The 25,019-nt window shown below is 56.2% G+C and overlaps 7 protein-coding genes across 7 annotated transcripts; 4 read left to right on the top strand and 3 right to left on the bottom strand.

The window, feature by feature from the left end:
• Positions 1-414: 414 nt before the first annotated feature.
• Positions 415-2,588, bottom strand: INS49_010175 (uncharacterized protein; the record flags this gene model as incomplete). Its single annotated transcript, XM_043170901.1, has 8 exons — positions 415-605; positions 700-978; positions 1,063-1,212; positions 1,272-1,559; positions 1,665-1,834; positions 1,914-2,067; positions 2,181-2,295; positions 2,391-2,588. The coding sequence occupies 8 exons, from the start codon at positions 2,586-2,588 to the stop codon at positions 415-417; spliced, it is 1,545 nt and encodes a 514-aa protein (XP_043025466.1).
• Positions 2,589-5,978: 3,390 nt separating this feature from the next.
• INS49_010174 (uncharacterized protein) lies at positions 5,979-9,087 on the top strand (the record flags this gene model as incomplete). The annotated part of the gene is made up of 4 exons (XM_043170900.1): positions 5,979-6,651; positions 6,767-7,026; positions 8,288-8,758; positions 8,833-9,087. 4 exons carry the CDS (start codon positions 5,979-5,981, stop codon positions 9,085-9,087), a joined length of 1,659 nt encoding a protein of 552 aa, XP_043025465.1.
• An 863-nt stretch (positions 9,088-9,950) lies between these two features.
• INS49_010173 (uncharacterized protein) lies at positions 9,951-11,192 on the top strand (the record flags this gene model as incomplete). Its single annotated transcript, XM_043170899.1, has 4 exons — positions 9,951-10,054; positions 10,128-10,218; positions 10,294-10,367; positions 10,520-11,192. 4 exons carry the CDS (start codon positions 9,951-9,953, stop codon positions 11,190-11,192), a joined length of 942 nt encoding a protein of 313 aa, XP_043025464.1.
• A 1,089-nt stretch (positions 11,193-12,281) lies between these two features.
• Positions 12,282-13,829, top strand: INS49_010172 (uncharacterized protein; the record flags this gene model as incomplete). The annotated part of the gene is made up of 4 exons (XM_043170898.1): positions 12,282-12,675; positions 12,760-13,066; positions 13,138-13,303; positions 13,377-13,829. 4 exons carry the CDS (start codon positions 12,282-12,284, stop codon positions 13,827-13,829), a joined length of 1,320 nt encoding a protein of 439 aa, XP_043025463.1.
• A 963-nt stretch (positions 13,830-14,792) lies between these two features.
• On the top strand, positions 14,793-17,223 carry INS49_010171 (uncharacterized protein; the record flags this gene model as incomplete). The annotated part of the gene is made up of 5 exons (XM_043170897.1): positions 14,793-14,891; positions 14,995-15,200; positions 15,262-16,831; positions 16,941-17,057; positions 17,113-17,223. The coding sequence occupies 5 exons, from the start codon at positions 14,793-14,795 to the stop codon at positions 17,221-17,223; spliced, it is 2,103 nt and encodes a 700-aa protein (XP_043025462.1).
• A 269-nt stretch (positions 17,224-17,492) lies between these two features.
• INS49_010170 (uncharacterized protein) lies at positions 17,493-18,224 on the bottom strand (the record flags this gene model as incomplete). The annotated part of the gene is made up of 1 exon (XM_043170896.1): positions 17,493-18,224. The coding sequence occupies one exon, from the start codon at positions 18,222-18,224 to the stop codon at positions 17,493-17,495; it is 732 nt and encodes a 243-aa protein (XP_043025461.1).
• A 3,797-nt stretch (positions 18,225-22,021) lies between these two features.
• Positions 22,022-23,914, bottom strand: INS49_010169 (uncharacterized protein; the record flags this gene model as incomplete). Its single annotated transcript, XM_043170895.1, has 1 exon — positions 22,022-23,914. One exon carries the CDS (start codon positions 23,912-23,914, stop codon positions 22,022-22,024), a length of 1,893 nt encoding a protein of 630 aa, XP_043025460.1.
• Positions 23,915-25,019: the final 1,105 nt, after the last annotated feature.

Genomic DNA, 25,019 nt, shown 5'->3' with positions numbered 1-25,019 from the left:
TTTAATGGCGCCCTCATTCTTTGGGTGACGGCGGCTGGTATTCTAGTAATTCCAATAATGCTTCCCCAACTTCGTCGTGCCCTCTTCATTATCGGTTGGTTTTGACTTGTTCGTGTCTGCTTCCAAGGTTCTCATTCTTTCTCTTCTTTCAGTTTATAGTACATCTGTTGTTACCGTGGTTAGCGCCGTCCTCGTCTTGAGGCTTGTGTCTTGAAGGTGTCACGGTGCCATCTCATACAGGTTACGCTCTACTCATGTAAAGATAGGTATATTCTACGCCGCAATAACAATCATGCCCCCAGACAACCTCGTAAATCACTGTAAGAAACTATAGTATCGTGGTAGGAATATCTCTGCTGGTAAACCACGAGCAAGTGTAGCACCCAGACGTCTGCCCATAGTGTCCGACCAGCTTCACAGTTGGTACCTGAACAAGGGGCTCCTGTCCCCGAGGCGCAGGAGCTCCATGTCAGTGTGCTTCTCCCGCACTTGGTCCTCGTGGACGCCCGACCGTCTTCTGTTCAGCCGCCGCCAGGAAAAGTACAGGACGGTCGAGCCGATCATACCGGTGGCCCCCGTGGCTACGGCCAGCCCGTACCCGGTGTCTAAAACAAACTTCTTGTCAGCGATTCTCGTGTGACCCGGTTGGCTGGTTGAGCAGCGGATGGGAATCTGGATGGGCGGGCGGTCAGGACGTACGGTATACTGGGGCCTCCCTGTCGAGGAACATGAAACTGCCCGCTATGCCGCCAAAGTTTGCGACGGAGGTCAACATCGACGAGATCATCGCTCGCCGGCCGGCGGGGGCGGTGTTGTTGGTGCCCCATGTGAGCAGCATGGGACAGGCCGAGAAGAGGCCCATGATGGCGACGCACATCATAACGTAGGCGGGAGCAACGTGAGAGCCGTGGAGGTCGCCCTCGAAGGACATGACGACGGCGAAGCCGAGGGCCATGGCGAAGAAGCATGGTATGATAACTGAGATGTCTTTTAGCATGTTTTTCATGCGATGAAATTCAGGAAGGCAACTCCCATACTGCATCCGACGATCGGTTGACTTACAAGCAGCTCGGGCCCCGTAACGGTCGGAGAGGTGCGGTATGAGCACGCATGTGATGGCGGCCAGGATATAAGGCGGGACACTCAACAGCTGAGCGTTCGTGCTGGTGAACCCCATGGACTTTGTCAGTGTGGGTAGGTTGAACTTGACTCCTGAGACATAGTTAGCCACGGTCTGGATGATTCAACACAATAAAGGGCTCAGGGCTCACCATAGAAACCGACAGCATGGCACGCCAGACAGAGGGCCAAGAGACAGTTCTTCCAATTCGTCAAGACCATCCTCAGCTGATACCACTGGAAGCCCAATTCACCGCCTTCGACATCACTCCCGTCGGCGTTGAGGCCGCCCTGCTTGAGCTTCCGCTGGACCTCGAGGAACCGCAGCTCATCGGGGCTGAGCCACCGGGTCGAGCTCGAAGGCAGGTCGATCAGGAAGAAGACCGTGATTATGCCGATGACGATAGTCATTAGGCCCTCGATGATAAAAATCCATCTCCCTAGCACCAGTTAATCACCTGCTGCGGATCCTGAAGTGATACGTCCTGGAGCATTCCAAAACATGCCAGGCGGAGAACCGTGAAAGGACAAGAATGGATGCTTACACCCTTCATACCCGCCGACCCCGTCCATCTGCGTGATAGCGGCGGCGAGGAGGCCCGCGAAGGCGCCGGATATGGCACCCGTGCAGTAGAAGGCGCCGATGCGGAGCGACAGTTCGCGCGGGAGGTAGTACGCCGAGGCGAGGTAGGTCGCGGCTGGGAAGAATCCCGCTCTGGGTTTCCCGGCTTAGCGGATGAGGGTGTGTGAGGTAGGCTTTTGGAGAAAAAGAAGTCCGGGAGGGAATTGCTCACTCAAAGACGCCCAGCAGGAAGCGGCACAGGGCCAGGCCGGTGAAGCTCTGGACAACTCCGTGCATAGCCATGATGAAGCCGAACGTGATGGCGCTCGCACCGAGGAACCATGATGGCCGCTTGATCTGTTTAAGGATGATGTTGCTCGGGATGTCTGGGCCAATTTGTTAGCGCTCTGTTGCGCAAGGGTGCAATCGGGGTGCAGGCACGCACTGAAGAGAATATAAGAGATGAAGAACACTGAGAGCGCGGTATTATATTCAACACCGGAGAGATTCAGGTCTGTAGCCAGGCCCTCGATCTTCGCGTTTCCTATGTTCGCCCGATCCAGGCTTGAGACCAGATACAGGAGAGCCAGAAGGGGGAGCATGCGAATGTCAATCTTTAGTCAGGAGCAGTCAGTCAGTCAGCGAACTAGATCTCCCCAAGCCAAGTGATCGAATGCGCTGAAATTCCTTGGAAAGCTCCATAGCATACCTTGCGATTCAGTCTCGATCTCTTTTGGGGGGTGAACGCCTCGTAAAAGTCCAAATCATCTTGGCTCATCCCCAGCACCACCAGCCCATCGACTTCGCGAACGCTCGCCGCAATAGTGGTTCTGCTGGAGGCATTTTTAAGGACACCATTGCTGATGCTGCTCTCCTCGAATAGAATCTCTGCTCCTTTCTCTACCATTGTGAGTTTGCAGGTATAAGATCTCCAGATTGAGAAAAGTATTGCTTCGGGGCCAGCAGAGGGCACGCCAGTCATATAACGGAACCGGAAGCGAGCGCCATGCTTTCGCCGACAAGCACTTCAAACAAGAATTCAGGCCTCGCATCTGAAAGCTTATCAGTCTCGCCTGCATTGACTCCCAATCATTGTGGTTGAGAGTCGGAAGTCCGGCGTGCATTGAATGGCCGCGTGGAAAAGTTAGTCGGTGATGACGGGAGCATGTGCAAACCCAAAAATGGACACGCCATTGCACAAATATTTGGAAATGCCTCTAGAGGGTGATAACTCTCGCTTCAGATTCTGCTCGACCACATGCGAGCCATCCCTCTCTCAATAGCCTCGACAGATATCAGGGCGCATGTGGTGATGCTGAGAGACGGCAAGAGTCACAGCAATCGTCCTTGATGCCATAAATAGCTCTGGCCGAAGGGCACCGAGCAAAGTGAGGACACATTTCAGCTAAAAGCTTACATGTCACATCTGGGAGGGAAGCATAGGATCCAAGAAAACAAACCACACGCTGAGAGTTTCTCTCTCGGATTTAGGAAATCTCGGTCTGACGTGTAACCGAGAATGGATACCCCTGTTCTCGCGACATAGCTAAAGTTAAGACACCGGAAGACGGTAGACTAGGGACGGGTCGAACTGTCCGCGGGTGACGGCCCGCCCTTGGCACAGACAGGCCTGCCTTGACCTGGTCGAAAAAAGGAAACGGTGGACGGCTATACCGCAGGACACCGCACAGGCGTCTCGTCGTGGCTCACGGCCGATGTGTAATCGTGAATTCTGAGAGATGCTCTCCTTCGTCAGCCGTTGGTGTTGAAGGGCATCGGCGGATCCTGTTCAAAGCCGCGGTGGCGATTACCAGCTCTAGCTGGTGTAGAGGGATACTCGTTCAATAGGCTCGCCCTCGGCCGGGCGGTTCCTGATATGATTACCAGTCTCAGTAGAAGTGTTCGTTCAGCCCGTCCTGGAGCTATCGAGCCAGCACGAAGAACTAGCCGCCACCACACTAACCGGCCGCTAGACCAGCATACATAATGTCATTGAGACTGGTTCTAGCACCAGCTGCCCCAAGAAAGAAAAAGAGAGGATAGTATAGTGGTCAAGAATCTCAACTCAATTTCAGACAAAAATTCAACACGGGGCAGCTGGGATCTAACCTACTTATCACCATCGAACCTGCCACCGCCTAACCTAGCACCGTTTGACCTGCTACCACTTAATCTGGCATATAACCTACTTACCACTATCTAAACTACTATATAACAGGACGTAGGCTTCAGTCGGCCGAACCTTTTGCTTCTCGCAGCTAAGTGAATGAAAATTACACACATATGCACGGCAAGCCAACTAGCCTCCAGCTCTGGGGACTAGATATCTAGGCCGCTGGTTTCGAACAAACGCCATTTCTATCAAAGATACCACACACGTCTCCGCATGCAGCCCTATGCTGGCAAGAATTCTCAGGGGCTGGGAGCACGCCTGGCTGTTTTTCACGCGACTGAAACGGTCCATGTTGTTGTTCAGGCCATCATAAAGGCAAATGTACTTGCTCGCGCGCTGGACATCTACCCCCTCTCATCTTAGATATGTGTCACCCCATCCAACTCGAAGGATTGAACCCAGTTGAGATGTTTTCACATCATGTCTATCTCACTGACACTGAATGGCATCAAAAGACAAATACAGTTGAGTAAATCGGCCTATCAGCCATCTTGACCGAAATTGTGGCAGAAGGAGCAAAAGGATGGGATGCTGCCTCTTCTGTAGTCCGAGGTATCTCTATGGTTGTGATCTTGCTTAGCCGTGCCGGCTCAAGACTCTACTCAGATAGAGTGTGGACGCCGCGTCTGTACACCAAAATTATGCCTATTTTGTCAAATCCGTCATATGAAGTAGAGGCAACTCCATCAAGCATGTAATTACTGCTACCGCTGGGCTCAAAGGATCACATTATTGGCCAAAACTGAAGCCCGTATCTTCTCGGAATAGGAGCTCACGGCGATAGTTCGGGCTTCGTTCCACACGAGATGAATATTCAATACTACCAAACCCATGCATCAAAGTGTAATTAACACTATCTCAGCTTCCCACGCCCTCTGTTCAGAATTCAAACATGTAATCCGGCTTTAAGGCGTCCTTGAAAATTCCCCCAGAGTGTTAGGAAGGAAATATCATTTATACAGGTCTTCCAAGACTTCATTTTGGGAGTCTAGAGAGCTGACATCATGATTAATGCCGTATGTGTGACACAGATGAGATGGAGGGCCACAGCCAATTCCGAAACCTGCATTGCCAAACCGTTGCTTAGATCTGTTTTCGCAGCCGCGGTTACGTGACCTGTTGCTTGTGAAATCATTCACCTGAGATGTCGGCTGCTCGAGGAGCACTCAATGACCCAAGCTCACTTGACGTTAGAACAGTTACAGAGTATAATAGAGAAGGACTGCAAGTGAGCGGAGAGGTTCACCCTCGATGATTTAGTCTTGGAATGAGCCTGAAATGTTATGGTTCTCCGTATCTTCGATTATGGGACGCTATTCCTCGGTACACAACGGAGACAATACCCTCGTCTGACACCTTTGGGCTATACGGTGAGCCATTGAGGTATGAGGTTTAGCGGTGACAGCACTTGCTTTGAGGACATACTTCTAGACCATTTTTGGATGCGTCCTGAATAGAAGAGAATTCCGGGTTCAGTGATGATTACGACTGGGCTCAGCCACGTAGTTCTATAGATAAAGAACATGGTAGGTTGGCGGGCCGGAGTGATCTGTTGTTGTAGGACCAGGAGACTGGACCATTGAAAATATTTGGATTGTTTTATTATAAGATATGAAATTGATATAGATAGAAGCGATCGATCTCATTTGTTATACAAAGCAAGCCCATAGACCGGTGGAAGCCACATGATCAGTCTCTCGACGTGTCTCGCCTTTTAGTGGATGGTGTTGCCTATGATATCATGCCAAAAGCAAAACAATCACGGATGGGTGCGCTTATTTAGGACAACCACGGCCGGCAATTGCAAGTAAGACGGTATGCACTTTAGCCAGTCGTACAGTGACACAAGTCGGGATACCTCCAAGGTTTGAGAGATAGACAAGGAATGGCCCCGCCCAGTCACGTTAGCGCCTCAGGGTACACTTGCGCATTTCAGGACGCGATTCCCACGAGCCTCAAAGTGACTCACCTACCACAGCGCAAGTGCTCTGATGGTCATGACTTCTGGGTCGATGAGCCCGGGACATATAAGGCGAGGCACGGGTCGAGTGTTGTCGAGGTCCTTCTTTCGAACGTCTTGATTCCCAACCCCGCATTATCCATCCACCTTGCCCTTGACACATCATGCAGTTTATCACGGTCGACGTCTTCACGGACACATCCTTCCTCGGCAACCCCCTAGCGGTCGTCATTGTCGAGGACAAGGAGCGAGCCGCGCTGGGAAAGGACAAGCAGCAGCTCATTGCCAAGGAGTTCAACCTCAGCGAGACAATCTTCCTCTACCTCCGCCCGGGCGAGAGCCTACAGCACCCGGACCGGTCCTCGAGCGCGCGCGAGGTCAGCATCTTCACCATCGAGAGCGAGCTTCCCTTTGCGGGCCATCCCACCATCGGGACGACGTACCTTCTCCTCCAGTATTTGGGTTGGGACTTTGTTGACACCATCACTCCGCCATGTGGGCCTATCCGCATCGCTAAGTCAGTCGATGGCAGGGTAACGGCGAGCATCCCGCACGACGTCCACTTGCACTCGCGCACGCTGCGGTCGCTCTATGAGCTAGGTGACAAGGGCGTCAGAGCCCAGATCGAGCCCGCCCTTCACGGCGACGACGCTGTCCGGACCGCCGAGCTCGACGCCCCCATCTTCAGTATCGTCAAGGGAATGACCTTCCTGCTCGTCAAGCTTCCCAGCCTCGAGCACCTCGCCCAGGTCGACGTCCGCAAGCGTCTGGACCTCGGTGAATACGTGAGCCTCTTGGATGCAGGACCGTGGGGGCACGGGTTCACAGCGAGATATTGTAAGCGAATCTCCGCTTTTCCCTATGCTTCTTGGCACTGGAGATGGGTCCCCGCCGCGAGGATTCATCTCGGGGCCCTGGTGAACAATGTAGCACTAACGAGTGAATTGACTAGACTACGTCCCGCAGGCTGTTGCCACCGATGAGAGTGGGATTAGGAATGAGACCATCCGTACGAGGATGGTGGAGCTCGACTTCGAGGACCCGGCCACCGGCTCTGCGGCGTCTTCGTTGACGAGCTATCTGAGTCTGAAGGGGGATGCTGATGAGACCAAGTACCGCATCACCCAGGGCGTCGAGCTTGGAAGGGAGAGCGATATCGAGACCCACATTGTATCAAAGGCAGGCTCAGACGGAACGAGGGTGATAAAAGAGGTGAGGCTCGGCGGTACGGCAAAGGTGGTGATGAAGGGGGAGATATTGCTCTGAGATTCTGTCTTGATCACACACTCATTTGATGGGCTGGGTTCTTTGTCGTGAATTGCAATAAAGCCTCGAGATGGGATGAGCTATTGACGTCAATCGGTGGGCGAGCCTGGTGTGCTCCAGGTGCCCGTTACCTTTGAGAGTTGCTGTGTGTTGGGCATACATCCGATCAAACGCGTTTCTACAAGGCATGATTGCCGAGAGTATTTTGCCGTTGCGGCCGCTGTTTCTGAGCTCCGGCGCTGCTTTGACAGTGCCTGAATAGAGACGCATGGGGAACAAGGATGCTTCGGATAGCTGATGGAACGGATGATTCAGGACAGTAGCATAAAACCTTGAATGGGTTGCAGTAACGCATGCAAGAGACGGCCCTCCCAGAACCCCGGGTCTGTGTTGACAAGCCCGGGGTGACATGACATTAGGTTGCAAATCACCAGACAACGAGGCTGCCTAAGCTGACTGGAAATTCCTTCTTCCTCGACAGAGTGACGTGTCTTGCAAGGTCATCACGCGAGCCGGACGGGAGAGAAGAGGGATGTTTTGAAACAGAATGACGAGCATTTCTATTCCCTTGGGTCTGAATTTGGCTCCCGACTTGATTCATTTAAGGCCCACACAATGAAAATACCTTGGCAGCCCGGCGGCCCAGGCCATGGCAAAGACGAGATTTTATTGAAACGGCTTTAAATTCAGCACCGGGCTGTGCAAGTGTCAAGGTTGGCACAAGCCGAGAGATGCGAGGCGAGAATCTGGGGAAACCAGTCATGAAAGGGGGGCTCGCAGGGGGTCGACTGTGGACCGTGGACCTCCGCTTCTTCCCCGCCGCTCGCTAAGCGTAGCTTCCCCACACAAGGGAAGATCAGAGCCGATGTTCTAGAAAAACTCGGGCAGGAGCCTGGGGTCTGGACAAACCTTGGGACAACATTGGGCTGACAGCTCACCCTCCCTCCCCGCGCCAGCACCTTCCAGACTGGCTGTCCGAGTATTCTTTCCTGTATCCCACACAGCTCTCGCTTGTGCCAGATCCCCAGATGGTCGCGAATCTATCACAATTCTTTGTGACTCCGTCTTGATTGAGCCTCAACCTTCGTGACCCGCCGCCCTGACCCAGTCGCTGCCCTGCATTAGGACCCTGCTTACAAGACACCTTCCACTTGGGCCTAGCTCATTACGTACATGGTTGTCTGGATACCTAATCCGACTCAAACAGTCGAGCTGGAACCCGAAGTTCCGTCGGACGCCATCGAGCAGCCCTCGCCGTCTCACCACCAAATACCACCACATCATCCAATTTTCCTCTCCCTGTCTCCTCGTCCAACTCGCCAACCCACACGCCCATAACTCCTCCCTTCGACCTCGAACGCCATCGCATGCTGGCGTCATGGAGTCTATCCAGCTGGCCCAGATGCTAGCTGACATCTCCGATCTCAGCGCTGCCGACAAGAAAGCAGCAGCAGCACTTGTGAACGCGAACAAGGCGCTCAACCAGCAGGCCCAGGCCCAGGCCCCAAACCAGAATGACGGCCTCAAGCCCCCTGCCTCCACCGCCGGCGCATCGCGATCCTCGTCCTCAGTATCCAACAGTCGTCTCGACAAGTTCGGGCGCCGCATCCTTACACCGCCCATGACGCGAACCAACTCCGCCCAGGGGTCCGGGCCGGGGACGCCGCGAGGCTCTGACGTAAGTCCATTGTCGGCTTTCGCCCTCGTCCGGTTTGACAGATCAACATGCTGACTTGCAGCTGCGCGCAATAGCCCGAGGACGACGTCGACCGCGCGAGCACGTTGATGGCCCTGTACGACATCCGCAACAAGATCAAGCAGCAGGACAACACGAGCCTGATCAGGGCGCGCGAGAAGATAGACGCCATGATCGCGAAGCAAAAGGCCGCGGTCGAGAAGCAGGGCAAGCAAGGGGGCGACGCGTCGCAACTCCAGGAGAGACCACGGCCGACGTCGCGCTACACCTTCCCAAGGCCCGACGCGACGGGCAACACGGAGAAGAAGTGAGCGAGCCCGGCATTCGAACCGTCTTTGGCCATAGCACATGAAAAAGGCATTACAATATTTGTTTGGCGCGAGGCGTTTTAGGCATGGAAAATCCCGTCCGACAGTGACTGCTTGGTAAGGTGCGGTATGGACTTGGGAAAGGGACGGGGTATACTATAAATGATCTGGTTTACGAACGGCCAACGGTAATGAGACGCCAGGTTCACGGCTTGGTGGGGTTGTACAAAAACATGAGTGTTTCTTGGGAGGCCGATTAGGTCTGTATTATAGACGGTTATTTCACCCTTTCTCCTATATCTTGTTGTCATCACACAACGATTCTGAGCAGTAAATATTAAAATGATGCCCTGGTAATGCCACTTTCTCGAATTTGTGGCTACACACAGGTGTTTTGCAGATGTCTCGTTGGCTTCTTGTAGCATCCTGCTCTTGCGTGGCCTTTCTAGTGGACTGATCAATGGCAGCTTTAGGCATAAATCACAATAATACAGGTGCAGTGGCCCCCTCAAGCTGCGCCTAACCAGCTGCAGCAATTGTCACAGCCTGATATATCTTACCCCGTTCTTTGTCTGCAAAATAGGATGCGACTCAGTCTGGTCCCAAGCTAATAAATCCAGAAGATAAATATAATTCATGTCCCCAAAAAATGTCATCATTGCGCAGGGGAGCCGAACCTTGGTCCGAGCCCGAAGCTCCACTGAAACTGACCGCTGCCGCTAGCACCTGAGCTTCGTTGCTACAGGACCCCACCCATCCGCAACCCGCCCTTTTTACAGCAAAATTGCACCCCCGACGTCACGGCTGCATCTTTCGTTTCCCGACCACATCGCAGTCGACAGCGCATATCCAGCATTCTGCCCATCATGGCAACCGGGGTGGATGCCAAGCTCCTCAAGAGCACCAAATTCCCTCCAGAGTTCAGCCAGAAGGTTGACATGACCAAGGTCAACCTGCAGGTCGTGAAGAAGTAGGTCAAGCCCACGCTGGCCCCTCCCGTTCCAATGCGTCCCGACGCGACTGACGCGTCACTCCTTGTCCAGATGGATAGCGGGCAAGATTTCGGAGATTTTGGGCAGTGAGGATGATGTGGTCATTGAGCTCTGCTTCAATCTCATCGAGGGGTCTCGATACGTGAGTTGCCTTTTCCGAAGTCTCGCCTCCGATCTGCCCGGCTCACCCAAGTGCTAATATCTCCTCGCCCTTTAGCCCGACATCAAGTCTCTTCAGATCCAGCTGACCGGATTTCTCGATAAAGACACGGCGCCTTTCTGCAAGGAACTGTGGAATCTATGTCTCAGTGCCCAGACCAGCCCTCAAGGCGTGCCCAAGGAGCTGCTTGAGGCCAAGAAACTGGAGCTAATACAAGAGAAGGCACGCTGCTCCACTACGAGGCCAATCGCCCAAATCCCGCATACTAACGAAGACTGACCAGATCGAGGCCGACAAAGCTGCCGAAGAAGCCCGCAAGAGACGAGAGGAGCTTGAAGCCCGCCGTGGCCGAGGGGGTGGTCGCGTCGACAGCTACCGTGGTGGCCGAGGCGACAGAGACACATACCGTGGTGGCGGGCGAGGCTTCGGGCGTGGTCGTAGTCCCTCAAGGTCACCGCCGCCGTCCCGGCGAGGAGCCCGCGATAATTACCGCGGACCCACCCGTGGGCGCGATTCATACGTGCCTGGCGATCGACGCCCTCCACGGCGACGGTCCTCCTCGAAGGACTCTCCACCGCCTCGTTCCCGGTCCCGCTCATCCAGCCCGTCCGGCAGTCGACGCCCGAGAAGACGCAACTCCTCTTCGCCAGACCGCGATATACGCAAGAGGTCGCGGTCTCCGTTGCCCCGAGAGAACAACTACCGCCCTCGCAGACGGTCGCCTTCCTCTGACAGGAACTCACCTGCGCCCAAGCGCCGGCGTTACTCTTCGTCTCGAAGTCGCTCACCTATTAGGCGGAGGCGTGGCAGATCACTCTCGTCGTCTGGCTCGGACAGGCGGTCTCTGTCACGTTCACGAAGCCCAGCACGCAGGAGACGTCACAGAGACAGTCGGAGCCGGAGCGGTTCCCCTGGCGGTGCTCGTCGAGTCCGGGGTCGAGGAAGACGCGAGCTAAGTCGTAGCAGGTCTCCGTTCGATTCTCCGCGCGACTCCCGGCGCCTGTCGAGATACCGAAGCAGAAGCAGAAGCTCGAGTCGTGGAGGAAGAGGGGGAAGCAAGAGAAGCCCACGGAAACATAACACATCCTCCATCTCATCTAAAGACCGTTCGCGAGACAACTCGGCTGATGTTTCCGAAGACGAGAACAGAAGACCCAGACCCAAGTCACCTGCCGAAGATGACGCCAACGAGCCCAAGACGACGACAGCGACAGACGCCTCACCGAAGGTACGCTAGTCTCCTTGACTGGGAAGATGGGAGGCCGGGATGGTTATTTCAAAGCTTGTACGCGAGACACCTACTGACTAGCTGTCATGTTCTATGATATCTCAGCCCCAGCAGAAGACTACGCAGCAGCGGGCCACTGAGCTGAAGGAGAAGCTGCTCAGGGAGCGGCTGATCAAGCTGAGGAGATCCTCGAAGAGCGGATCGAGCAATGTCTGAGGCTAACCTCTGTTGAAGTATTTCATGTGCGGGCACAGGCACAGGCACACTGTAAGCGTATCTGAAGTGGGTGCTTGTCGCCCCTGTGGCACTGGCATTCCCCATATTCCATAGCCTCGACTACATGGGCCATCATCTTACATAGACAGGCACCTAGACCAACTTCGAGAATGTGCCGGCTTGTTCTTTTTGAAATGCTTGTTAATTATATGTGTTCCGCCCTGATATTTGAAAGTTGAGTGTAAGCTTCCGTGGCTCCTGCCTGCTGTAAAGACATGCTCTGGGTTACTGTGGATTACCTTCACAAGACGGGTCTAGTCCCTGGGCACCTTCTTCTACTCGAACTGCGACGGCATCAGCGGAGAGGAAGTGCGATGCGTTCAAATTCAAGCGCAGTGTGTACAATTAGCCCGATCCGTCTTCCTGTTCTTGAACTTGCGACATTACCAGCTGTCAATAGCATCCACTAGACTACTCATCAACAACATTCATGCTCACTTGTAAGTGCGTTAGTGGGGAGTAATTGGTTGGTTTGACCTTACGCCCGCTGCGGGCTAGCCCCACCAGGCTACTCCAACTCAATCGGCCGTCCATCTTAAAGATGCCGCCCAGAAAGAAAATCAAGCTCAATTATACACCAGCCGAACCGCAATCATCGACCGAGACAGACGACCGCGCAGCTCGCCACGCCGCTCATCTCGCAGCCCGTCGATCTGCAAGGGAGGATTTCGACCCCCCTTTTGATATCGAAGACGAAGACCAAAACGACGAGGACGAGGACGAGGACGAGGACGAGGACGAGGGCAACATCGACGAAGAGAACCCCGATCCCGACGAAGGCTCAGAGCCCGAATCAGACCAGGGTAGACAACTCAAGGCTGCTACACAATCCAACACCTTTCTCCAAACCGGCTTTCAGACTGCCGAAGGACTGCGTGTCGCGCAGGAACACCCACGCAACATCAGAAACCCACAGCACTTGCGGATTGCCATTCGTGCTTCACGAGATTCCTCCCCGACAGAGCGAGACGCGCCATCGGAGTCTGTAGAGGCTGAAGAGTAGGAATCCCACGCTGCAGGTCCTCGAGACGCGTCGGCCTCATCCCAAGGTGCCGCGGGAAACAGCCGAGGAGGAGAGAGTCTTGCGCCTGCGACAACAAGCCGCGCCGCGTCACCATTGCCAGACCCAGAGCCAGAGCCAGAGCCAGTATACATCTCTCCCGGACCACTTGCCGATCCTACTTCGATCGCAGGTGGCGACGAGCCTGGTTCGCGTCCGGAAACCGACATCATCACCGCGGCGACACCGACGACACCTGGTGCTCCTCAGGGCGAACCCTCCAGTTCCGTTCCGCCGACCACCGACTCGACCCCGGGCACTGGCCTGTCGAACGAGACGCAGGGGCAAAGGAGAGTGCACTGGCCCCCGGACGACAAGTTGTATGACATCCGTCTAGTGAGCCCAAGGCAACTTCCGGAAGCGTCATCTCCGTCTCCGCCATGACGGAGAATAACCAGGCAGCGGCGGGCGCCGATGCGCCTGGCGGATTGCCGTTCTACGAGCAGTCGCGCACGCAATTGAAATCGCTTTTGGCCAAGAGACGCGAGCTGGAGAAGAAGTTGGTCAGTGTTCCCTGCGAGTTCCTGTTGCTTTCTGTTGCACGTGGGCGTCTTCTAATGCTGCATTCCGCCGCAGTCCATGATCGAGGACTCAATCTCCACCAAGGAACAAGAGTATCTCGACTCAACCCCGTCCGGAAACATCATGGCCGGGTTCGACAACTACACCAAGGGGACCAATGCGGCGGCGGCCCAGCGGCGCAAGGGGGCCAACATGGAACTGCACCGCGTTTTCTCGAAGTCGTCCATCTCGTACAACGCGAACGCGGCCGACTCCACCGCGAACACGCCGGGCTCTAGTCACGCCCCGACGCCGGTGAGCACGACGTTCGCGGGCGGGAGCGGCAGCAACCACCCCACGCCGACGAGCGCGACGGCGTCCACGGGCAAGGCGGGAGGAGGCGGCGGCGGCTCGAAGAAGGACAAGAAGAAGGCCGCCATCAGCCTGAGCGTCGATGCTGGTGGTGACAGCGAGAGCGACGTCAACGTCAAGAAGGTCAGGACCAACTTTGGAGCGTCCAGAAAGTAGGAGGATTCTGGTGATTACTATGGCCTCTCCGGCTATGAATCAGCCCGGGAAGATTCTGGTGATAACTACACCCCTCTGGCCGTGAATCAGAGCCGGAAGAGGAAGAGGAAGAGGAAGAGGCAGAGGAATTGAATCGTCTGCGCTGACTGTTACTCTTAAATATGTGCTTGGTCTTAAAAGCGAGGCGTTTCGGACGGATAAGTTGGCAGGAGGACTACGGGCTGGGCCATTGTGTACGGCTTCAACCGGCATTCAGGCCGTGGATGGATTCGTTCTTACATAGGGCTGTCACATGCAGCAGGATGAAGCAAGTAGGGTCCAAGAGACTACTGAATGCCAAGCATTTGGTTATAGCACGTTCCCCCCACGCGCAAGAGCTTCATCCTGACAGCATGACCGAAAAGAGGTGTGCAGCTGCGGGGCATGCCCAGATCGACGTTGCATGCATCCTCAGGCATGTGTGTACGTATATTAGAGCTACGTATGTGACTGTCTACATGGTGCATCGCACCGCAAAACACTATATGCTCCGGAAAGCCTAAGCGGGACACGAATGAAGAGAGGGCGTGCATCCCACCCCCACCTCTCTCTCGCAAGAAGCTGCCGGCAGAAGACACTTGGTCGAAGCTCAGGCGCGGCTCAGCGTGTCATCAGGGTGCCCGTCAATGTCATAATCGTGAGGGGTACCCAGGAGCTCCTCCTCCTCCTTGGACCATCTGGACCCGCCCCATTGCGGGGTCGACGGACGGACAAGGCACATTAAGGTGTCTCGACTGAGACAAGGACGTGCAGGTCCCTTTCCCTACTGAGGCAGGAGGCGAATGGTAGTAGAAAGTACAGTATCCAGTAGAGCAGGGCAAAAGTGTATAAGGCTGTTGGGGTTTTTCTTCGTCTTGTTCTTGTTGCTCCCTCCAGCACCCAGTGTTCTCCCAGCCCAGCACCTCACTCCTGACCGCCTTCATGATGACCATCCGCGCAAAGTTGACCCCCGAGGTGCTACTCTCGGCGCCCCGTAGATCCGCGGGCAGCCCCAACAGCTCTGGCAAGCTGGTCCTGTATACCGTGAGCTTCTTCATCTTGATCTGCCGTGACACGTCCTCACAGGAGGCATGAGACGCGACAGAACAAAATGGGATGAGAGCACGCCATAGCTAACGCGGCTCAGGTGTCGACGTACTCGTTCCAAGAGCACAAGAAGACCAATTCGATCCAGGTCCTCGACCTCGAGTCTAACCATGCCACCACTCTGTACACGGACTCGAGCTACAGTGAGCCGACATGGGTGGGCGAGACCGAGTTCCTCGTGATCAAGAGCGGCGAGAAGGGCACGTCGAGTCTCCTTGTCGCAGACGTGAACAGCCCAGGCGCATCGTTAGTCTCTCACCTACCAATTCCTTCTCTTTCTTGGCTTATATTGACTCCTATACCCCAGTCCTAAGGAGGTCAGCAAGTTCAGCGGAAGCATCTCGAACTTGAAGATAAGCAAGCTCAGCGATGACACGTTCGCCTTGGCTTGCTCCGCCCTGGTGGACCCCTCCGGAGCAATCCACAACCCGGAGAACGAGAAGAAGCCGTACTCCAGCGCAAAGGTGTACACCAGCCTCTTCGTCCGGCACTGGGACTCGTGGGTCAACGAGAACCGCAACGCCATCTTCTACGGCTCGCTCAAGAAGTCCTCGGGCGGCGCATTCCGCCTCGAGCCGCCAGGCCTGGTCAATGTCCTGGCCGGCACGCGGCTCCAGAGCCCCGTGCCCCCCTTTGGCGGCACGGGCGACTTCGACATCGGCCCCACGGGGATCGTGTTCGTGGCGCGCGACCCGGAACTCAACCCGGCCACGCACACCAAGAGCGATTTGTACTATGTGGCCCTGTCCAGCTTCACGCAGGCCAAACCGCCCGCGCCACAGCTCGTCAAGACGGGCAAGCTTCGCGGGTACAGTGGGGCGCCGGCGTTCAGCCGCGACGGCAAGTCGGTCGCCTTCACGCGCATGCGCGACGTGCAGTACGAGAGCGACAAGCCGCGGCTGCTGCTCGTGCCGGACGTCGCGGACCTGTCCAACGTGCAGGAGTTCTACGAGACGGCCGACGGCGAGGGCGACTGGGACCGCAGACCCGACAGCATCCTGTGGTCCGCCGACGGCAAGGAGCTCTACGTCGTGGCCGAGGACCTGGGCCGGTCCAAGCTGTTCAGGCTGCCCGCCAGCCCGCTGCTGGCGAAGCAGCCGCCCGAGGTCGTCTCGGACGTCGAGGGCAGCATCGGCGACGTCAGGGCCTACCCGGGCGGCAAGGTGTTCGCCAGCGGCTCCAGCCTCACGGACAACTCGCTGTACACCGTGATCGACCCCTCGGCCAAGACCACCAGCCTCGCCTCCTCCAACACCAAGCAGGGCCGGGCGTTCGGCCTGTCGAGGGCGCAGGTCGACGAGATCTGGTTCCGCGGCGCGGGCGACTACGACGTGCACGCGTGGGTGGTCAAGCCGTCCGACTTCGACCCGTCCAAGAAGTACCCGCTGGCGCTGCTGATCCACGGCGGGCCACAGGGGATGTGGGCCGACAGCTGGTCGACGCGGTGGAACCCGGCCGTGTTCGCGGAGCAAGGGTACGTGTGCGTGATGCCGAACCCGACGGGTTCGACGGGCTACGGCATGTCCCTCGAGAACGGCATCCGCGGCGAGTGGGGCGGCAGGCCGTACGAGGACATAGAGCTGTGCTTCGAGCACGTCGCCGACAAGCTCGGCTCCTACGTGGACGTCGGCCGCGCCGTCGCCGCGGGCGCTAGCTACGGCGGCTACATGATCAACTGGATCCAGGGCCAGCCGCTCGGCCGCAAGCTCAAGGCCCTCGCGTGCCACGACGGCGTCTTCAGCACCCTCAACCAGTACGCGAGCGAGGAGCTGTTCTTCCCCATCCACGACTTTGGCGGCGAGCTGTGGAAGAACAGGGAGGGCTACGAGAGGTGGGACCCCGCGAGGTATGTGGACCAGTGGGCGACGCCGCAGTTGGTAAGTGACCAGTACCTGTCCATCATTTCCCCTGCCCGTTTCAGGGACGTACATGCTCTCGGATGAGAAGGCGGCTTGCTAATTACGGTACAATCCACGCCGCCTACAGATTATCCACAGCGAGCTCGATTACAGATTGCCCGTGACCGAAGGCCTGGCTGCCTTCAACGTGCTACAGTCTCGGGGTGTCCCCAGTAAGCTCCTGGTCTTCCCGGATGAGAACCATGTAAGTCCTCCTGCTTCAATCCACATATGAATTGCACCAACTGACGCTTGGCCAGTGGGTGTTGAAACCAGAGAACTCCCTGGTCTGGCATAATGAAGTGATTGGCTGGCTCAATAAGTACTCCGGTATTGGTGACGACAAGGGTGATACAAGCGTGTCACGATGAGACGATGGTGATTCTGGCATCCTGTAGTGATGATGGTCATCATAGTGTCAAATTGTAAACACTGTCATCTGCCACTCGAAACAGTGAGCAACACGGCCGATAGCAAACCACATTGCATCATTTGTCCTCTTTCAAATCCCCTCTTCACCCGTCCAGATCCAGCAACTGTCAGCAACCCGATACACCCTGAATCAAGTTCGCACAAGCCAGACTCTCCTAAATCCCTCCCCTCCCGCTGTCATGTCATCAGACTCTTGGTGCTGGCTCGATCAGCCGTCCATGGAAGGCCACAGCGTGTGCTTCAAGACAGTCTCGACGTCCTTCCACGTCAGGTCTCTGGTCGGACCGACGATCCGGCCGCCGCCGCCGGCTTTGCGTGCGGATCGCTTCTCGTCATGTACCCTGTCGGGGAACCGCGCCTTCAGGGACTCCTGGAACCAACGGGAGAGGACTGGATCCTGAATGCCGTCGATGAAGCGACAGATGAAAGCCCTCTGGTCCCTTCCGTAATTGTCCGTCTTGTTGAACTCGTCGCGCATTGTTATGACGTAGTCTACGAAGTCTTGTTGTCGGGAAGCCGCGTCCACGAGCGACTGCCTCTTTCCTTTGTGACGGCGCGCTTCATCATCCGCACGTTCCCTCTTGACGCCCCGTGGGTGGGGCTGTCCAAGTGCCCTGTCTTGCTCCCTGGGGAAGGTTCGAAGGTGCGTGACTTCCTTTTGTAATGAGCTGATCTCTTCATCGTACTTGCTGTGGCGGTTTTGGAGGTTGGTGATGACCTCGCGCAAGGCTGTGGTTTCTGCCTCGTGGCGGTCTTTCTGGGCGGAAGTAATAGCCTGTAGGGCTTTGATCTCTTGGTCGTAGTGCTCTCGGAGGGTGGCCACCGTCTCCTGTAAGGAGTTGATCTTCTCGTGAAGTGCTTGCTCCTGACTGAGCTGCATGAATCTGGCGATTGTTTGTGGCATGACTGCTGCTAGAGCGGCTGGATCTGGCGGTGCCATCTTTGCGCAAATGAAGGATCAGGAAGGGTGTTACAGCAGGAGGACTGTAGATGTCGAGATCAGTAGAGGTGAGGATGTTTGGCTTCCTACCTAGGTAGGTACTGAGCCGGAGGTGGAATTACTACGTATCATAGCACCTTCCTCCCTGGTATGGAAGGCGCACCAGTGGGCAGGTCAGAGCAGGGAATCAGTCCTCCTTCCAAGTCGGAGAGGCATACGCAGTACCTACCTACCTACCAGGTAGGTACTGGGTAGACAGGCACCTACCTAGGTATTCATCAACAGGTACCAGAGCAGGTTGACCCGCAGCAGGTTATCCCAGAGGATATTCTATAGCAGGCTATCCCATAGGCCGTTATCCCATAAAAGGTTATCTAACAGCAGGTTATCCCCGAGGAGGATACCCCACAGCCAGTTATCCTCAGGAGGTTATCCCACAGGAGGCTAACCCATAGTAGGTTATCCAAGATGGGGATATCCCATAGGAGGATGTCCCATCGCAGGTTGTCCCATAGTGCCTGGTAGAATGAGGATTCAGGGTGGTGGGTGGTTGTCTCATGGAAGTGGTGCTTCTTATGTCAGCAGCACCAGAGGGCAGCGGGGGTTCTCCGAGTACCTTGGTAGATACATACCTAGGTACTTTCCTGAGGCACAAGCCCCTCCCTCTTCGCGCCGTCACCACCAAGGTTCGATGGGACCTCGACCAGCGACCTGCTAAACTATCTTGGCTTGCCTCAGCCACTCACTCATTACCTTCCACTTTTCCGACATTTCCATCTTTTTCAGCCTTGCCATCTCTCTTCGACTCTCACATCCCCCGAGTCGGATCGTCGGAGGTGATCATCATGACGTCGCTCAAGATAACGCGAGGCTGAGGTAGCTTGCCAGGCTGTCTTCGACCCGTCGACGGACATCATCCTTTCCTTCGAAGACGCGTTGATTCCGACCGGTCAATCAAGGCCAGCGTGCCTCGACCTGGATTGATGGCTGTAAAACAGGACAGCCGTCCAGCAATCAAGCCACCACGCCACCATGGCCGCAAGCAACCCCGCAACCTGACCGCACGCGCCACAATTATTGCATCCGGCGGGCAGCAGTGCTTGTGCCTCACCTGAGCGAACACCTCCAGTCGACCACTTCTGATCTTGCACTGCTATGCCACTCTTCATGCCGTTGGCTTCTACTCAGAAGTCCGTCGGACAGCCAAAGGTGTGAAATCGCTGAGATTATGTGGTCTGGAGCAGATTCCCGGCTCCCAAACTTTCCCTCTGTACCCCGACCGTCCTGGCCCTGTGACCCTCGAAACCTGAGCAGGAAGTAGGTTTAGGGTCGGTATCTAAACGGTGGGAAACCCTCAGTGCGGATTCCTTACTCGGGGGCGGCCATCGCAGGGGAGCACACATAAGATGCGTTCACACCATACTATTGCCCAACAACGCTTGTCAAGATGGACGAGCGAGTTCAGGGCACGAGGTACATGACAAGCCCTCGTGTGCTGGAACTGTCCAGCTTCGCCAAGGCACTCACCAACTCGACCGAGATCCCCCGAATACCCGGAATCATACGCATTTCCACGTTCCTGCGTTCGCCGTCTGCTATCACGACTCACTTTGGCCAGACTTAGCGACCAACCATGTGCACAATTTCCGGAGCAGACCCAGGCTTTAGGGACTCGGAAGGGACTCAGCTTGGCCGTTCTTGAGCAGGCGAAGACACAGAAAGACTACTGCCGATGTCGTCCTGGGCAGGACGTTAAAAGGCCCTCTTTGTTGCTCGGCTACAGTTCGTTGGCTGGCAACTGAATGGTCGTGTTGAAAGACCATGTGTATTGTTCGGCTGTAGTGGCTGGCAATAGTTGGTCCTGGGTAGGACTTTAAACTGCCCGACGGTGTCGTTCAGCTGCAACGTGCTGGCGACTAGGATGTGGACGATGATCACGATGCAATGAAGGATCACTCCACGGGGCACTATCTCCAGGAGTCATCATAGTGAGCACTTTACATCGCGCCCTTTCTCCAGCTCAGTGACTGACGATCACGCAGGATACAGCATCTAGACTCAGGCCTTTCAGGAATCCGGATACTTGAAGAATGTGCATACGATATAAACAGGAGACGCACGTGCGATGTCATGACGAAGACAGACGGTCACGGAGCAAGCATTTATTTCGGCGTTCTGAGCGGACCTTTTTAGGACCTCAAAAGTATCTCATAGTGTGATAAGGATCCTGCGGCATTTTGTCAGTTTTACTTCCATCTATTTTCTCCCTGTTCGCCCAGAATATCAGCTGACATTCTCAATAAGTGGATTGAATTGGGTGCGGCCCCTTTTTGTCCTGAGCATGACATGAAAAGGCTAAGTGATATCTCGCGTCCTGCGAGGGTGGCGAAGCGCAAAACGGAAGGCATTGCAGCTTGCATTCACGATTCTTTTCTTGGCACCATTGTTCGAGCGATTTTTCGACCACGCGAGCATCACACCCCTCACATCCTGCGATTGTGTATCAACTTGGGTTGAATATACTCGCTGGTCACTGCGCATCCAATCCAAGACCACTTCGATCCAGAGTTCGAGTGGCTGTCCTCTCTTCATCATGGCACAGGTACAGGCGCCAGGCTTCCTATCTCGGCTTATAGATAGCTAGCCTTTCTCGTCGTGATCCAGTAGCAAAACAATCGCGGCATCGACAGATGCAGTCGATTCGCGTCGCGGTGGAATTGTGGAATCGATCCCAGAATTCCCGATCCGCGGGTTCCAGTCAAGCGGGATTCTTTCTGAAGGAGATAAGCGCGATACAAATGGCACCCGCTATCTCGAGATCTTTCAGCACAATGTGCAGAAATACTCTGGTGGGTGCCATTTGGCTCCGAAGCCAGCATCTAGGACTAGGCCTAGGAGAATCCGGCCTTCCATTACGCCAGCACTTCCCTCCGTACCCCTGCGGAGCGAGTGCCAACAGGAAGGTCAAACGCTTTGATTTACGGTTTGGCCTTGTGAGCCAATGAGCAACAGCTGGTCGCGTCTCTGGGGAACAGCTGCGCTTCACGTCGCACTGTTTCCAATTGCTCACTACTGAATCCCTGGTTGGAGAAGGGAGGACTTTGAAAGGCCCTGCAACACGGCCTGCGAAGGGGATGACAACGGGGGACTTCGAGTGCGCGATTTGGCCAAAGAGTTGACGGTATGATGCTCAGACAAAGTAGATAGGCTTCATAAATTCAAGCTCGACCTTGTCCCCCAACATTGTGCTCAGCTTACTGCAGGTGAGATCAATGACCGTTATGCTTACGATCAAGCTTAAGCAACATGCGCAGCCAATCAGACGGCCTCGCGTTTCCCCTTTGGGAAACCCAGCCAAGTCGGTCCAGCAGCGTTCCATTTTCACGTGGTGGAAGTAGGTTGGAACTAACTTTAAGACGTGACGAAGTGAAATTATATCCCTTCCGTCATGCAGGCGGAAGGTGTACACACAAACGAGTGTCTGTAAGCTAAGCGAGTAGGCTACTAAAGTATAAACGGCCCTGTCTTTCTGTCCAAGATGAATGTTGCGTTGAAGATGGATGGTATCATAAATCAAAACTCCATATAGTGGTCGTCGCTTCGGACCCTTTGCTCTCGGTTTTGCCTCCCTTTCAACGCCTTGTCCCATGCAAAATTTCGGGGTTTGTGCTATGCTAGTAGAGATATTGGAATACGCACGGAATGTTGCGATGATGTAGTTTCAGCGTCTCTCCCCTTCGCCCTGGGAGGTCCGTTCTCGTCGCAGGATATAGATGTGCCTGGGGTGTCTTTCAGCATCACACCCACGTGGCCCCCGTCCACCCGAACTCGCCGTCGACGTTGACCCACTCGCCCTTGTTAAAAGCCCTCTCGGCGCCCATCATGACAGCCAGCAGACGGCACCCCATGGCGCCGACGGCGCACACCACGCCGCCGCCTTCGGTCAGGTCTGACAGTACGGCCAGGTCCATCAGGTACGCGCGGCCGACGAAGCTCCTAAGGCGGATGGTCTCGGCACCGGCGGGCGGCCCCACGCCGGCCGCGTTGTTGCTGGCTGCCGCAGCTGCGGACAGCCCCAGGTTCCAAAACATGGCCGCGAAGAAGCCGCCCTCCCAGCCGAAGGTCTCGTCGACGAACTTGTGCATGACCGACTTATCGGGCCGCGAGCTCTGCGGCGGCAGCTCCTCCTTGCCGGCGAGCCGGATCTGCTCCTGGGCACGGGCGGCGCCGCGGAACTCGTCGGCGTCGTAGACGAGCGGGTCGTCGGACGCGAGGACCACGAGGGACTTGGTCCTCGCCATGGAGGCGGGGGCGTGGTCACCGCCGCCCAGTGTGGCGTTCAGCCGCGCATGTGCGGCATCGGCGTAGGCCGCCAGTGGGATGTAGCTGTCGGCGTACTGGAACTCAAGCGGGTGGCGGTCACCGTGGCGCACGTGCACGCCGACGATCCTACCATTGCTGCCGTGCGCCGGAGCACCCTCGGCAGCAGTTTTGGTCCTGGCCTTCAGCTCGGCGACCCGGCTGGAGACGTAGTCACGGTCGTCGCCGTTGAGGCGGAAGAGGGCCTCGTAGCCGGCGCGCGCCAGGGCGAATAGCTCGCGCTGCGCAGGGCGGCGGTCCAAGCTGGCGGCAGTGCCCTCAGCGTAGGTGTCGCCGTCCGGGACATGGGCGCCGAAAATGTCGCGCGCGTTGGCCGAGGAGACGATGAGGTGCCGTGCGTTGCGCGGGCAGGGGATCATCTCGTGCCGCGGCGGGGGCCGGCAGGCCGGTACGGGGGGCATTTCGAAGATGTTGACGTACTCGCCATACGCCCACCTTGCGTCCTCGACGAAGAAGGCACGCCCCTCCCGCTGCGCGAGGCCGTAAGCAGTCCATAGCGACATCAAAGTCTTTCCTAACCCGGCGTCGTCTGATTCCAGAACAAACGTCAGGCTTGACGTGCACGCCGGCTTGTCGCCCATGTCATTCTTGTCCACACCCAGAAGGTCACCACCGCGGCCGGGCACCATGCCGACCGCGCCAGGTAAGAATCCATGCTTCTCTGCTTCTTTCACGTCCATAAAATACCGGTCGTTCCCCGCATCACCTCGGTTGAAAGTGATCTGCGCCTTCTCGACAGGGCTGTGCGTGTGTAGCGCGTGAACCCTCATGGCCACCTCCCTGCACTTGGCGCACACATCGCTATACTCCTTAGGCGTCAGAGGGTAGTGGTAACTGGATGGAATCGAGACAGTCCACTTTGCCCGTCCCCTCCGGTCGGTCACCACGATAGGCGTAGGGAAGTCCGGCAGATCGTCCTGACTGACCATCTCGTAGGCCTCGTCCAAGGCCCTGCCCCAGCCTATGACGGGGACAACCTGGCCTTGCCGGATGGACTGAGCGGCCAGGTAAAGGATGAGAAGAAAGCCGGAGAGCCATAGCAAGCACCGGAAGACGCGGCTCGGGCGGGGCGAGCTGGAGGGTTTCCGCATCCGGGGAGCTTGTTGCGGCAGGGGCAGACCCGGCGAGGGCGGGGGTGAGTTGAAGACGAGGTGGTCGAAGCCGAACCGGGAGGATGTAGAGGATAGCGGTCCCCTGTCGGAGTTGTTGTAGGAGGCGGCACGCCGCAGGTTGATTCGAGGCGGCGAGATGATCATCTTGTGCGAGCGCGGTGACGACGTGTGCGTCACCTGTATTGTGGGCGGTGTCATCTCGAGAAATGGAGTTGCCGGCGACTCCTCAAGCGGAGTCGGGCAGTACGATGTCGGCTCGCCGTTTTACAAAAGAAGAGGTGAGCTCGAGGCGGTGGCGAAATGGTGATCGTCGTTGCAGTTGGCAGTTCCACCGCTAAACTGCACAACCCACCAGGCTGAAAGGCCGAGAAAAAAAGAACAAGAAGAATAGGTGGAGAAAAATAAGAGCGCCCCTAAGTCAAGGCAGCGAGAATCGAATTGCGACCGCGGGGAGTGTGAGGGCTCTCACAGCCGAACAGCCTGCGTTCGTCCAAACACCGAAGGAGGACAGAATTCCATAGGCGTGTTTCCTGGGCTGCTATGATGAGGATGGGCCGGAAAGACCAGCGCCCCCCGAGTCAAGCGTATGGGCCAGCCGATGAGAAGGGAAGACGGGTGTCATGTGCCAAGATTGCTGTCATCTGTTCATGAGCTCCACCTAAGGAAACCACAGCCGTGGGAAAGGATGGGGCCGGCGCTGTCTCGTGCGGTTGAAACAAGATGGGACGGTAGGATGGCGAGGATGAGATAGGGCAGTGTCCGGAAGTCGAGCTGCTTGTGTTTTCTCCCGACTGGAAGCTGAGGAGAAGAAGAGAAGAGCGCCCCAAAGGTCATGCCAACATGATGCGCTGCCTCGAAAACATCTGTGACAGAGGCGCGGAGGAGACAGTGGGACTGCGATGCAGCCTCGGAAGCGCGGAGGAGGCGTGCAAGTTATTTCAGATCTTGCTTCGGAGACACAGCCGTGGACGGGGATCTGAGGGAGCTACTATTCACCGGGTGAAGCCCACTTTTGCTCCTCAAATAGCGAGCATGCCCCTCTCGATGACAACAAGCTTATACTGATCAAGCAGGTGGAAGTTTCGGATTGTTCAAAAGAGGGGCCCTGCAAAGCATGACGGACGAGCGAGTGGGTGAGCCGGGCAGGACTTGTAATAGGGCACTGTAGCGTAGAAAGGGGGTGAAGATGCAGATATTCTTCCTATTCGAGAGGCTCGCCCCCAAAAACCTGGGGACGGGCATGGGGAGGGAGACGCACGAGAGGCGCGCATAGTAAAGCAGAAGCTGTCATGCCACTCACTCA

The sequence above is a fragment of the Diaporthe citri genome (genome assembly GCF_014595645.1).
Source record: "Diaporthe citri strain NFHF-8-4 chromosome Unknown scaffold_4, whole genome shotgun sequence".
Lineage (NCBI taxonomy): Eukaryota > Fungi > Ascomycota > Sordariomycetes > Diaporthales > Diaporthaceae > Diaporthe > Diaporthe citri.
Note: the sequence above shows the minus strand (reverse complement) of the source record. Positions and strands in the feature narration are given on the sequence as shown.